The 15,431-nt window shown below is 39.3% G+C and overlaps 1 protein-coding gene across 2 annotated transcripts in view; it reads right to left on the bottom strand.

Annotated features, from left to right (window-relative positions):
- The window catches only part of LOC135254714 (sorting nexin-3), a 34,771-nt gene extending 21,012 nt beyond the window's left edge, over positions 1-13,759 (bottom strand). Inside the window, exon 1 of one of the 2 annotated variants that reach the window (XM_064335150.1) lies at positions 13,505-13,759. In XM_064335150.1, the coding sequence (XP_064191220.1) occupies positions 13,505-13,666 (162 nt within the window). In that variant the 5' untranslated portion in view covers positions 13,667-13,759. The remainder of the gene's footprint in view (positions 1-13,504) is intronic. The other variant, XM_064335142.1, reaches the window with a different exon arrangement.
- Positions 13,760-15,431: the final 1,672 nt, after the last annotated feature.

Genomic DNA, 15,431 nt, shown 5'->3' with positions numbered 1-15,431 from the left:
AAAACACAAAAATGCTGCGAGTACTCGACCAATCAGAAATGTTCAGCGCTGCAAGCTCCACCCAAAAGGTTCCTGTACTTTCGGAAAGTACTACCCCCCGAGCAGGAACCTTTTGGGGGGTAAAATAAAGCCCCAGGAACTAAATTTAGTTCCTGCGGTGGAAACGCACTGAGTTCCTCAAAAGGTTCCTAGTTCCGGGGTATAGTTCCTGCGGTGGAAACACGGCTTTAGTGAAAGTTTTTAATTAAATGCGTTAATACGACCACTGTTTATCAATCCTCATTATCAAGCGAGCGAGCTAGCTAACATATTTGGTTCACTTTAGCAAGCTAGCTGGCTAGCAAGGCTTTATGAAGCGGCAGTGAGCACATAAGCAGCGTAGGATCTACATTTCCAGAGGACATCGCTGTATTCTCAAATAAATAACCAGCCAAAATAAAACGGTGATTGAATGCATCACACATTTGTTTTTTTATCTGAGATAATGATATTAGCTACTATATGATGCTGTGTCAATAGCCAACGCGTTATTGCAAGCGAGTGTGTCATCTAGTCACGCGTCATCGTAGCAAGCTAACCAGACAATAAAAACACAGATAAAACACTTCTAACGTGGATAATTTTAATCCATGTTATCTAGCTTTGTCGTGATAACATGAGAGAAGGATTGCTGTTGGAGAAGTGAATCAACCAACAGTTAGCGTGGGTAACCTGCACGAAAGCGCATTGTAGTTTATTTCACGTATTTCATCCAGTCAATTAAATTTTTTCTAACGTTACACTTGATTCACTCATTAGCTCCGCTAGATAATGTCTTATTCTTTGAGATCATGTAGTAGAAATAAAATAAGAAAATATAATTCATTTAACTTACTGAGAATATATAATAAGAAATAATGAGGCTGTGTCAATAGCTAATGCGTTATTGCGAGCGAGTGTGTCATCTAGTCACGCGTCAGAGCGTATTGTAGTTATTTTCACCACCGAATTCTTATGGACAGGGAAGCTCGCTAGATAAAGTATTACTCTTTGAGATCATGTAGTAGGAATAAAATAATAAAATATAATTAATTTACTGAGAATAGATACTAAGAAATAATAACAAATTAATAACAACAATAATAATATTCATAAAAATACATGTTTGAAACTGGAAAACTGATTTTTTTATTTTTTTAATTAATTTTTTATAGACGTCTGGAAAAAAAAAGGAGTAAAAGCAAGGTGTGGAGTTATTTTGATTTCACACACTTAAGGATGGTGTTAATATATACATTTAATTTAATATCATCTTTTATATTTTTTTATCTAAAAAGTTCTTTGTGTGTTTATTTTTATTTGTTTGCTTATAAGTTAAATGTTCTCAAATATAGAAACTTAAAATATATGTTTTTTCAAATTGATTTGAAAATGTTGCACTTTTTGACAAAATATCGGTCAAAACATCGGTAATCGGTGGGCTAGGACTCTCCAAAATCGGGATCGGCATCGGACCCAAAAATCTGGCATCGGTCGGGCTCTAGTACAAATATATAATTTTGAACATTCATACCTGACAAAATTTTATTACATAAAATGTAGTGTCATTTTTTTACCTTTGAAGGTGAAAAATAATAAAATTGTGCTCAATAGTGACTTTGACCACATGTGAACAGGAAGTTGACCATAGAACATGTTGTCACACAAAGTAGCTATTTGATTTTTGAGATAGCGCCTCTTCTGCTGGAGGTATGAACAGTGACAACTTACCCGTGTGACAACTTACCCCGTTCTCCCCTACCCTTATTGAAAGTACAAACCTTTAGCTAATGTATTTGTTAACCGTTAACTAACTAATGGTAAGTTTAGCCCATGATAATGGACTTCATTTATCATTAGTTAATGCTACAATCCGTAATCAAATTGCACCCCACTACTACTGCCATTGTTTTGGTCATAAATGTGTATACACATGGTCTAGCTAATCATTTTCTTAGCTAGAAAACCTCATGTCAGCTTCTGAATTAACTTCGGATGAGCCACTGAGGACGAAGATGAAACGTCATTGTAAGTAGCAGCTCGTGTTGTAGTAATATTCAGCTAAACACAGCGTGGCGCAGACATAACAGATTTTACTGTTCATAAACAGTTGACAAATACATTAACTAATGGTTTGTAATTTCAAACCATTTGTTAATGTTTGAAAATACTTTGTAAATGTATTTGTGCATCATTAATTCATATTAACAACTACATTAGTTAATGCCAATTCATGTAACCTTATTGTAAAGTGTTACCAGATAGTCTTTGGTAGTCAAACCAAGGGCTTTGTTCTACCCTCTATTGTCAAACTTTTGGTGGCAGCCACTTATAAACAAATGTTTCCAGTGGATTTTATCATGACATGCATGGCTATACAATGGTATAATTAATTTGAATGTCATCCACTTTAATCACGCCACAGGACCCCGCTTTCTCTCTGTTTTTCTCCTTACACTTGTAAGCGCATGCGCACTTCCTCGCTCACGCCTCAGGCCGGTCTGCGGAGCTGCAGATGGACCCTTCTCCAAAATCTGAGGCTGGATTCACACCAGATCAGCTTACTGCAGGGTTGTGCGGCAAAAACGGCAGTCTTCCCATTCATTTGAATGGGGGTAGTGCGTTTAGGCTGCGGCAGTGGTTGACCGCATGGGGTGCCGAGAAAAAACGCAGCGGCCTGCAGCAAGAAAGTTGAAGCAGATTCAACATTTGCCGGAACGCAACCCGACGTCACGCTGCAGTGGCCAATCATGTAAGTTGTTTAAATTACCATGTAGCAGTCCGCTGTTTACCGAGCAACTGTCAGATGAATTACTGACGCGATTAATTTCCCAAGATTTAATTTTATAATCGCCATCATGATTTGAGAGTACCGGGTAATGGGATGAGTACAGAAACAATAATTACTAGCTAAATATCAATTCCGAACGTTGGAATTAAGCTGTATAAAAGATTCGCTATTTAGCAGTTCTTGCATGTTAGTTTACTGTACCTAGCACTATGGAGTTCATGGACCAAACGATAATACTCTCCCAGTTGTGTCCTTGCTTGGTTTATTTTGTGTACCTAGCTTCGACGTCTGCGTCTGGCTGGCAGTCTACGCTGCAAAATAACGATAGCAAGAAGCTTCCTTCGGTTTGCGTTTTTGTCCATTTTCTTTTTTTTGAGTTAGCGGACAGGAAATGGAGGGGAAGGTGGTTAAAGTTCACAATACAACGTCACACAAATGGGCCATGTAGTGACATGCCCACACCGCCGCACAACCCTGCGGTAAGGTGCCGCATTGCCTGATTTGGTGGGAATGCAGCCTAAGTCACAGCTCGTCAGACGATTTGAAAGCTTTAAAGGAGTAACATGGTGGTTGGTCACACTTTCTCGGTTTTATGTGCTATTTGCTTAAGAGGCATTGAAGAAACACTATGAGTAAAGTATTAAATATGTGCGTTCTTTATTTTTTGGAGAAATATGCGTTTTAAATTTATCGTCCTATTTTCAGCCAGTTGAGAATGTTATCAACTTAGTGCGTCACAAGTACAGTAACCACTCCCCTTTCCACGCCCCGTAAAGAAATCTGACTGGACACACCGCCCTGCTACAAGTGTGCGGTGAAGTTTAGGTAGCAAACAACAAGGCTGAATCCTTCTGATGTAATTCACATAAGCCGCGTTTCCACCAAAATTACCCGGAACTTTCAGTCCCAGGAACTACTTTACCAGGAACTAAAAGGTTCCTTCAGCCAATGGTTGTCTGCGTTTCCACCGGGGTCTAAAGTACCGCGAAGATTAGGCAAATAAGCCCACTGACGTTGTCGTCGGTCCATCTGTCATATGATTTCTTCTGTAACCCCATACTACCACCGAAGTAGCCTACATTATTTTCTAATAACCGGGACAGCCCGGAGGGGTTTATTCCACTTATATACAACGGGTTACCAACAATGACTATATATGGTTACTTTTGTATTTATTGATTTTCATATATCCTCTCAAACACATTCATTAACAGCAGAAAACATGCACACGTTGTAAACAATTTGCTGTTTTATTACTTTCTCGTCGTCAATTCCATATAGGCTAATCGCAAAATGACAAGAATAGAACGAAAACTCGGACTTGCGTGAAAATGTAAATTAGTAGTGGTACAGCCACCGTTTGCTTTCCTTCGAAGTTACTGCTAGCCGAGCAGCGAAGTGTGCCCTCCAGATGCGAACCATGCACCATAAATGAGTCCATAGTCTTCCTGGTCTTTTCGTGGAATTGAAAAATGGCAGTAAAATTGAGTAAAATTACGGCAGTCTGAAAAAGCTAAAGCGAAGATTACTAGAATTAACCTGTTATTTTACCCAGAAGGTGATTTCCAGTTTGCTTGTACTGTATCACCAATGTTAATTATGCAGAACTACCGCATACCTCACATAACTGTATCAAACGTTTTGAGTCAATTACAACGGGCTAACAAAGAAAATCCGGAAGAAAATATTCAGCAACCGAATTAATCCGTTTGAATGTTTTGGTAGCCTACGTAATATGCTGTCCCAGCACGAATGCTTAGCATTTTATAAAACGAATACTAAAGCAAGAAAAGAACAGAAGAGCACACGTTATAATTCCAAGACGTTGGCAGGCTATAACCAAAAGTAGGCTACTGCGCCGCATAACATACAAGTTTGATTTGAAGTTATTATGAAAATAAATTGGTTTGCCGCTGCATATTTTCAAACATGGCGGGTAATGGCGGAAAATAAATACAACACAAATGCTACGAGTACTCGACCAATCAGAAATGTTCAGCGCTGCAAGCTCCACCCAAAAGGTTCCTGTACTTTCGGAAAGTACTACCCCCCGAGCAGGAACGTTTTGGGGGTAAAACAAAGCCCCCAGAACTAAATTTAGACCCTAGTTCCTGCGGTGGAAACGCACTGAGTTCCTCAAAAGGTTCCTAGTTCCGGGGTATAGTTCCTGCGGTGGAAACGCGGCTATAGAAAATGTTGGAAAACATGGGAGCCACAGTTTACCCTTCTGAGGTGTCTCACATTGTAGTGGGCTAGTTGCAGATAACATTGATTGTTTACCACCACACTCAGTTAAATTGACCTTTTAATCACACCCTTTGTGCTACATCCTCTACCCCCTTGCCCACTCAAATTGTCTCCCTTTGATATGCAGTACCATCGTGTGATATCCTCTACCCCCTACTTCAGTCCAACTCCCCCACACCTTGTTTCTTCTCCCCAATGTCTGATTACTCCCCCCCCCCCTTCCCCATGATGTGTTTAAGATAACCATTTGGCCCTTTGTTTCCTTGAAGGAACAGGGTATAAGTATTCACTGTCTCCATCATTTGTTGGTTCTTTGTTTATCTGTACTTGGGTAACAGACCCACTAGTTCCTTTGCTACATTAAACTACCTATTTTGAAACGAAGACGTGTCTGCATTTATTTTTCTACTTACAAAAGTACGGCGGAATAAATTGAACTCTTAAAAATTCCACAACTATACGCTCAGATCGCCTAGTTTCACTCACTGTGGCCAAGCGGAATTGATAACGTTTCAGAAAATATATAGCCTTAAAAGGTTTAATTCAATCTTCTGCTGGGACTTGTACAGTTTATTGAGAGTGTGAAAGAAAATTTTGGTGCCGCTGACTAATCGAATGTTTTTCAGATTTACCATTTGATTGAGCAACTATCACAAAGTACATTTTTATGGGTTATGACCTGCTAATTGGGATGACAGGTATGCCATGCAGCCAAGTTATGCCTTGGCGGGGCATGCCCCAGACCTATACAGCACAGAGAGTTTGGCACTTCTCAGAAATTTCAAAAAAATTTCTGTACATTCGGACCCCATTTCAACAGACAGAATTCATAAACAACTTCACACGTCCACACAATAAAGTCCCAAACTAAGGGTATTTTGCATTTTCTCCTTTTTCCAGGCAGAAATGCTTCTAGCCCACAAAGAATGTCTCCCCATTGGTCATTTTACATACACCAGCCAATCCTTCACCTACATCAGCCAATCAAAATGTCACACACACACACACACACACACACGTAAAATGGACTTATACCTTCTTCCCCAAGAAAATTGCAAGTCCCTACAGCTAGTCAGTTCGTGGCTCAGTGGTAATGTCGCGGTCTATGGATTGTCGAGTCACAGGGTCAAATCCCACCTGAAGCAAATTTCTAATAATTAGCCTATTAGTAAGCAAATAAGCTTTTGTCTATTACTTCTCAACTAATATTATATCATTACTGGAGCGGCCGAAACAAAGGAGCTTCTCAAAATTCCGTCATTCAAATACCATTAATTCAAGCGAATGCACAGCACTATTTGCTACTAGCTGTTAGCTTGCTTCCCACAGTCTTTTAAGAGAAGAAGGCGCGATGTGCCAGTCGTAACCATACCATAGGCTGTATGAACGAGACATCCTTTGTCAATCTAGTGTCATTTTTAAGTGGCATAACGGTCACTTCAGTAATGATATGATACGTGTTAATTTTACATTTTTATACTATTATCAATGTTGCGTTTATTAAAAAAAAAAAAAAAAAAAACGCTACTTACCCATGGGTTGTTCGAAGATCCAAACGGCTGGCCTGTCTCATTGACAGCACCCATCATAATCCAGGTGAAACTACAGGTTCAGCTTTATGTTACATACCCTTATTTTTAGACTTGCTTGGCAAATTGAGTATTCGTTACCCTTAAGTAGAATAAATTAATTATTCAACCTCGCGTGCAGTTGACCACTCTGTTTTCAGTTTTTGCAACACCGTAAACTCTCTTGCCTGCAGTTACCGGCTCATGTTACAGAATTTTAAACTCGGCGATTGGATGTTTCATGTCGAAGCGCACCATGGGAGTCGTAGTTAACCTAGAAATCTCCACACACATTTGCAAATCGCCACACGCATTTGCAGATCTCTGCCACGGCTGAAATGTAGAAAAATCATGTGTAAAAAGACAGCCAACTGAGAGGCCCGCCTGAGTTCTAACTGATGATATAGACATTTACAGATCTATGCATGCATTTACAGTTCTGTGTACGCATTTACAGATTTATGTATGCATTTACAGATCTGTGTACACATTTACAGATCTGTGTACGCATTTACAGATTTATGTACTCATTTACAGATCTGTGTACAAATCTGATTACGCACACACAGACTGAGATACAGTTACACAACTCTCCACACACATTTGCAAATAATTCTGCTACAATAATAGCAGCCCCATAAAATAAACTCACGCTGTGGGGCCGTTGGAAATATTTTGCGAAAAGGTTAAAACATTATTTAAAAACATGATTCATTCATAATTATAACTATTAGTACTGAACATGAGAAAAGTGCAAGTGCAACAACAGTTTTCCTACACTATTTCACACGTTACTTCAACAACTATTTAAATGAGTAATTAGTAATATTGTCTGTTTTACATACCGTTTGGCAAGGAAACTCATCTCGCTCATAGTCACTATTTTCTTTGTAGTCTTTGATCATGTCAGAATTCGCCTACCTGCCCATTCAGCTAAAAACATATTGTTTCAACTACTCAATTTCATCATTTGTCCTCATTCCTCTCGTACTACTGTTATTTTCTAATATGCAAAGATTGCTGGGACATACGTGTGTGCTGCTATTCTCCACTGTTAAGTGTTCCTCTTCTACTACTTCCAATTCTCAAGTAAGGTCAGTGATCTAGCTAAGCAAAACAGCGAAGATGAGTCCTACCTACAGTTAAGTGTATCAAAATGCCTTATAAACCTTAGAAACACAAAGTGCATCTTGACGAAATAACAGAAAACGGGTCAGGACAGAAGGGTACACAAGTTGCGACCTAGGGAGCTCAAATTCTACGAGCTTGCTAATAATTTGTCAATTAAGGCTCGTTGGATGGCCGTCAAATCGGTGAGTACATACACTGGGGACATATGTGTTGCTTTTCTGATGATGGAAGCCTCTTTTATACTTACGCCACTGCACCCTTTGTCACAGCCATTGTTTTACATATATAGCAAAGCAAAAGTGTTAAACAGTACACGTTGACTCGCTCTGCCTCCCAATAAAACCAGTCTACATCCGGGACTGCCTACGCTGTATGCATGTTTTCATGGATGTATGTGTACGCATACTTCTGATAGTCTACATTTAGGCTATATGCATTACTGTTCTCACTTTCTCATAACAAACACTCTGCAAAAACAAATGATATCTCATAAAAAAAAACATGTTTTCAACGTACAAAAATGCCAAATTACTGACACATACAAAGCACTGTTTATAACTCATTCATTCAAACTGGCAAAATCTAGGCCTGCCATTAAAAGTATTGATATCAAAATGACGCCAAGTTACTGTACTACAAACTATAGGCTATTTTGCCTCACTGAAATTAAAGAAGCTGTGTTCCAAAGCAATACTACCCAATGTTTTCTAATCCAGTGTTTCCCATACATTGATTTATTTGTGGAGGCCCGCCACAATATCAACATTGACTGCCACATATTGATTTTCTATTTTTTTTAACCATTTAAAATTGGTAAAATCTTATTTCACTGTAGAGCTGCGCGCAGCACATTGATTCGCTCTGCCCCTCCTTGCCCCGCTCTTGCTCTCTCTCTCTCTCACAAACACATTGACAACGGACCCATCTGTGAATAGCCCCTCCTCTGCGTGCACACTCTGAATCAAAACAGAATCAATCCGGAGTTCACGAATGGTTTATCATGAACACAAATTTGTCCAAATCTGATGCATTCAAGTTAACTCTGATAAGTTAGTATATCTATGTTCTTAACACAACGCTGTCAATCTCGGAAACCCAACTCTTCAAATAACTTATTAGCAAGCATGTAAGGAGCCTAGCTAGTAAAGATAGCTATAAGTTAACGTTAATACATCTGGGTTGTCAGGGTTAGCAGGCTGTACATAGCTGCTAGTCAATATCAACTGCTCGTGCAAGTGGATAATGTTAATGTTAATTCTTTAACTCTGACGCTGAATGTTTGCCCCCTCAATCCAGATGAATACTGAAAAATATTTTCAAAGACTCAAAAGGGCGAGCCCTGAGGAGGCGCAAAGACAGTCTGGACCAGAGGCATTAGCAAAACAAAGTACCTAGAAACTTAAGAAAACACGCGTGGGAAAGCTGAACAGTCCGACCAGTGTGATTAGCTATCCAATTCATTTGTTTCAAATATTTCCAGGCTGCAACCAGTGCTGCTGTGGCAGCTGAAGCAGCAAGAGAGGGTCAGGAAGGGATAGCTGTAGCTAATAGAGAGAGAGATGTAGGACAGGAGGAGGAGGACAGCAGCCAACATGCTGCTGTGGGAGAGCCAGCTAGGGCAGAAACAACAGGTGAGTGACAGCAACCACAATAAATCTATTTATTAAAATCTGTTTGATTTGATACATTGAAATGAGGGTTGTTTGCGTGTCTGACCAATACTAAACAGCAGCTATTCTTTTTTAAATTTAGGTTCCTGTCACAATTCAAACTCTGAGGAGCATCAAAGAGGCCGGACAGACTCCACTCCCTGGATCATTCCTGTCTCGCCTCCATCAGGACCTTGATGCTCCCCAAGGACTTGGAGCCTTCAACCTACAGCACGAGGAGGAGAGGAATAGGAGAGGGCGAGATGTCCAAGAAGTGCCGAGGGAGGAGCAGTGGGCCAGATTCCAGCGAGAGGTAAATGCCTAAGTTTAAAACTAATTAATTTTCTTTTTTCTCCTCTTCAAAGAAAATTTTATTATTTGTATTAATATTATTTGTACTCCTGAACAGACTCTATGGCCTGGCCCTTAATGACTGTAGTAAAGGTGGGTGTAGGCTCTTCCTAAAAAAATGTTGATCTGTTCATTGTAGGTCATCCACCCTTACATAACTGGCCTGGAAACACACCTGGACAGGAGGTTCCATGATCTGGACATCCTTGGGGTCTTCAGTGTCTTGGGACCGCACAATCAGCTGCTCTACAAGATGATACAATCAACATCTCTCATCTGCAGACTCTTACCAGGAAATTTTGCCCTCAACATGAGAATGAGGTCCTGCAGGAGTGGTCCTCGTTCAAGAATCATGTCCTTACTGGGGCATTCAAGGTGGGTGAATTAAGATGATTGTGACTACAAATGTTGTTTCAAGAACAAGAACCAGGAGGAGATCATGAGTCTGCTGGCAAGCGAGTTTGATGAGTGGGCCAACCTCTACCCCTGCCTGAGCCTCCTTGCGGGCATTGCACTAGCTATCCCCGTTTCCAGTGTGAACTGTGAACATGATTTCTCGACGATGAACAGGGTAAGAGCATCACTTTGAAAAGTACAACAAATATTTACGCATTTTCTTTATATTAGTGCAGTCTGTGGTATTTTTTTTTTGCTTTATCCTCAGGTGAAAACAGACCTCTGAAACCAGCTTCAAGGAGAACACCTGGCTGCCTGCTTGAGGATCTCCATAAATGGACCCCACCCTGAGGCCTTCCCATATGATAGGGCACTGGAATATTTTTTCAGAAAGCCCCGTAAAATAAGATTTTCAATCAAAGGGTGCAAACTTTGCAACAAGTAGGCTGTGGAGCAGTCACTTAAAGTGTAACAATGGAGCACTCACTGTATATAATTTTTTCAGTTATTTGCCACAAAGTGTTGGCAATGGAGCACTGTATATTTTTCAGTTATTTGACACAAAGTGAAGTAATGGAGCACTGTATATATTGTGTTATTTGTTTGACACAACATGAAACAATGGAGCTGTATATATTATTCAGTTATTTATTTGTCACGAAGTACTTGGCAATGAAAATATTTGCCATGGAGCACCTTATATACGGTATTATTTAATAATTAATTTAAGAAAGCCTGGGTGTGCCTCCCTCCTCCCACGCACGCATACCCCCCCCCCCCCAATTCTAATTCTGTGGGAAACACTGTAAACTGTTTCAAGTCACTTGCTTACGTGTTTGCAAAAGCTATAATTTGCTTCGAAAAGTAAGATACAGCTCATGAGAAATTGAACAATGTTGGTCATGTGGAAATTATTTTTTTATTTATGTTACGTTCACTTCACATGTATTTTTTAAGCTGTAATAAGGAAAGATCAGATACCCAAGTGTCACACAGTTTTCTCCTCAAAATCTAATGGTCTCAACATTGCATCACGTGTGTATGAGAGAACAGGAAATAATGTACATCTGAAACTGTGTGGATGAAATATTACTCCACCGTCTGCAAATAATACTCCAAACAGTCTATATAAACAAATACAGTAATAAAATCCTATTGAAAAATGGACATAATAGATGCCAATTTCCCCTAAAAATGTAAAGGTCTCAAACTTTTGACATTTAAAGACAGAAGGGGTCCTGAAGTAGCACTGACCTGATTTTGGTGAAATATTCCTGAAGCGTTTTCAAATAATCCCACCCCAAATATGTAATAAAATATAGGTTTACATATAGTAAAAAAAAAGTAATATTCTGGATTGGAATATCCTGAAATTTTAAAGGTCTCAAAGATTTGACACTTGTTCATGACAGAAGGGGTCCTGGTCTACACAGTACCCAATTTCCGTGAAATTTACAGTAGCATTTTTACATAATCCCACTTCAAACCTTCAGTGTAATCCAATAAAGGGCAATTTAAAAAAAATGGAAATCTGTATAGCAATTTCTCTATAAATGTAAAAGGTCTCAAACTTTTGACACGTGTTCGTGACAGAAGAGTTTCTGTGGAATTTTACTTTAGCATTTGTGAATAATCCCACATTAAACTTTCTATGTAATCTAATACAAACCTAATGAAAAAAAATTAAGATTTGAATTTGAATTTCTCTCCATATTTAAAAGGTCTTAAAGTGTTGATGCTTGTTCATGACAGACGGGGACCTGGTCTATCCTACATTTGGATTAGAAACTGGGTAGGACATAGAACAGGATCTCTTCTGTCATGACCAAGTGTCAGAAGTTTGAGACCTTTTATTTTTTGGGAGATATTTAAATCCAAAAGTTCACTTTTTTAGGTTAGTCTTTATTGGATTACATGGAAGGGTTTAAATGGGATTATTCAAAAATACTAGAGTAAAATTTCAAAGAAATTGGGTGGGATGTAGACCAGGACCCTATCTGTCATGAACAAGTGCCAAAACTTTGAGACCTTTTAATTTTCAAGAGATATTCCCATCCAAATTGTTACTTTTTCACTCAGCCTGTATTACATTACATAGTTTGGAGAGGGATTATTTGAAAACGCTTCAGGAGTATTTCAACCAAATCAGTTTCATTTGCATACAACGCAATGATATTTAATTCCACATCATTTCAGATGTACATTAGTTCCTGTTCTGTCATACATATGTAATGCGATGCTGAGACTTAGATTTTGAGGAGAAATCCTGATCCTTCAACATCACCGCTATAAAAACACATGTAATGTTAACGAAACATAATTTAAAAAATAATTTACACATGGCCACCATTGTTCAGTTTCTCTCTTTAGCAGTATCTCACTACAAGAAGCAAATTACAGCTTTTACAAACACGTAAGGAAGACCGCGAAACCATCAGATCATATAACGCAACCGATTTCAGGGGGACCGGAATTTTCGAATCGGGAGCCAACTTCAGCCTCGTGAGGGACGCGGCTAATTTTTTCAATCGTATTTTAGGAAACAACACTGTTAAACTGCGGTTTATATGTTGTTATTTGATTAGACTGTAGTATGACATTATGCATGAAAAATGAACCGTCAAATTATTTTCTGAAAGATCGCCAAAGCAGGTTTGACCTCCCTACAACTATTTCACCAGAAAAATAAGACCGGTTGTTTTCACAACCTGCTTAGCTGGCCAGGACATGAGCTTTGATGCTGCCTGAAAACATATGGATCCGTTAGCTACCCAGTAACCACATAAGGTTTATATCCAATACTGTAGGTCTACAAAATATCAGTTGTGATTCAACTTATTAATGATATCTTGTAACATGTAAAGCGTGTTTACTGTGATATGTACTAAACAACATTTTAACCCGTTACAACCGAAAAGCGTTTCACTTTAACGTTTTAATGTTTTATTCAACAGCTGTAAAGTACAGCCTCAACATGTAGAGGCTAACATTATACCAAAGAGATCATATCATCTAGTTAATAATCTTTGAATAGCTAGCAAAGACGCTGGCAAAACAACTCAAGCTAAGTAGACTAGTTCGGCTACACAGCGAATTTGCTTCTTATATGACTCGAGCTCACGACCAGCGCAAGTGGAACCCTAAACGACCTTTGCTTTGATTTTTTATATTTGTCCGGCAACCACAACAGTGGTTGTTGGTCAACGAATAACCACCGAGCTATTATAGAGATAAATGTTAAGTGTAAAATCGCAACGTTATATTGCGCTGGCACGCAACAGGATTAGCTTACTTGCTAACACAGTTAGCGGTTTCTGTGGTCCGGATTCCGTTCATCGCTCCGTTTTACTTACCTTCAATTTAATTTCATATGTAGTAAACCTTCCTCTACCCACGCCGACCGTCTGTGGGTTACTCACGTCAATCTCTAAAAAATTACTCGGAGGTCCATAGGCGTCGTTTAAGTTCTGAGGCTTGGAGAACAACCTCCTTGTATCAGCTATGGCCTCAGTCATGTCTCCCACTTCACTTCTTCCTACGCCAGTGATTTGTCTTATGAGAGAGTTCTCTCCTTTGCCTTTCAGAGAACGCACGTCACGTGGTCTGACAGTCAAGTTCACGCGCAGGAAACGCGCATTGGCTTTAAAATGTGATAGGCCACGAATTTATGGAAGGTGAATTTTTCGAGAACATCACCCTGAAACGATTAGCCATACTTGATATCTTTGCTTGACTTCTGAAGCACGGATCAATTATGTGTTTGTATGAAGAGCTCACACATGGGCCCACAACGTCAGAGGCAGCGCTAGCTCACACAGTAGCCTAGTTTAGGTCAGCCTCTGCAAGGCAAGTGCTGTGGAATCTTATTCTTACTCTCACATCTATAATAGGCTACTGGATCATAAGCGGAAGTTTTCTAAAAAAATTAATAAATGAAATAAATAAAAAGACATGTATTTTCCTTCCTTTTTTACTTTTTATATTCAATTTTAAAATGTGTCTTTTTCAGAGGCGGTTTTAGTGATTTGAGGCCCCAGGCAAAGACCAATGTGAGGCCCTTCTCCATTTTGCTTAACGCAATCATAGCTAATGAACAAAAACTATTTGGAGACAGCTCTTTTCAGTTAACAAAGCCACAGAACTAAAGGACAGACCCAAATGAGAATTCTAATTGTTCTAAATGAAGAACTTCAAATGACCTTCAATCAGTTAGAAGACAATATGGCAAGAAAAAGATTATTATATAGATTATTATAAGTATATAATCTTTAATTCGTTCAAGACAAAAGTATTGTACATGCTTTTTGATAAAGCATTTGAACATCCACTATTCTCTAGGGGTAAAAGTCACTGTCCGAGCGGGTATCTGGTTTGTGGTGGGCTGCTGCTGTCTGTTGGTGTTACCTCTGACACTTTCCTCCCACACTGTAGCTGGTTCACCGCAACCAGCAGAAACACTGACACTAGAAGTTGTAGTAGGTGCACAACAGGCTGAGGCAACAGTAAGGCTGCTAACGTTAACTAGCTCAGCTTCTGCAATGTTACACCAGGCTGTTGTAACGTCAGCTAGAGTGAGAGCACCTATTATCGTCCACCTTGGTTCGACAGACAGGAAATCGTAAACTGTATATGAAATAGGCGAAATATCGGTAACAACATGTACCTAGTTATGTAGGAGAAAATGTCCTTGTTATCCTCCAGTGGTTATTTTTTCAGTACTTTCGCGATTTTTTTATGTGCCAGCAAATAACTGGTGGTGGTGTGCTGGTGGTCCAGCGCTAGCTTTTGGTTGTTAAGGGGACGTGTATCGACCACCCCATATAAATTAATGGAACTTGACATACATTTGCTAGCATACTGTGTAAGTGTCCTGTCTTGCGTATTTGAGGTTAGCATTTAGAGAATTCGAACAGCTCTTATCATGGCTGCCACTTAGATACTTCTGGGTCATTTCACTCAGTTAGGAACAGAGACTGTAAAAAATGGTTAGGAACCTTCCTATGCAAAAAAGACTATTCGGACGCAGCCCTAGTTTCAAACTGCTTTCCTAAAGGCTATTTTGCATCCTGCAACTTGGGTTACAATAGTGAATATGTACGGATTCCTAGACATGCTGATAGCGACCACCCTTTCTCATATTAAGGAAAGGTGCTTCAATGCTTCCTATCTTATCTCCTTTACAATTTGGCCGTTCACGAAAACAAGCGATCATCATGACTACGTTGTGTGTTGGTTCTTAAGCTATTATATGCATAGGCTTATAATCAGATCATAATCAGC

Source organism: Anguilla rostrata, chromosome 1, assembly GCF_018555375.3.
Source record: "Anguilla rostrata isolate EN2019 chromosome 1, ASM1855537v3, whole genome shotgun sequence".
Lineage (NCBI taxonomy): Eukaryota > Metazoa > Chordata > Actinopteri > Anguilliformes > Anguillidae > Anguilla > Anguilla rostrata.
Note: the sequence above shows the minus strand (reverse complement) of the source record. Positions and strands in the feature narration are given on the sequence as shown.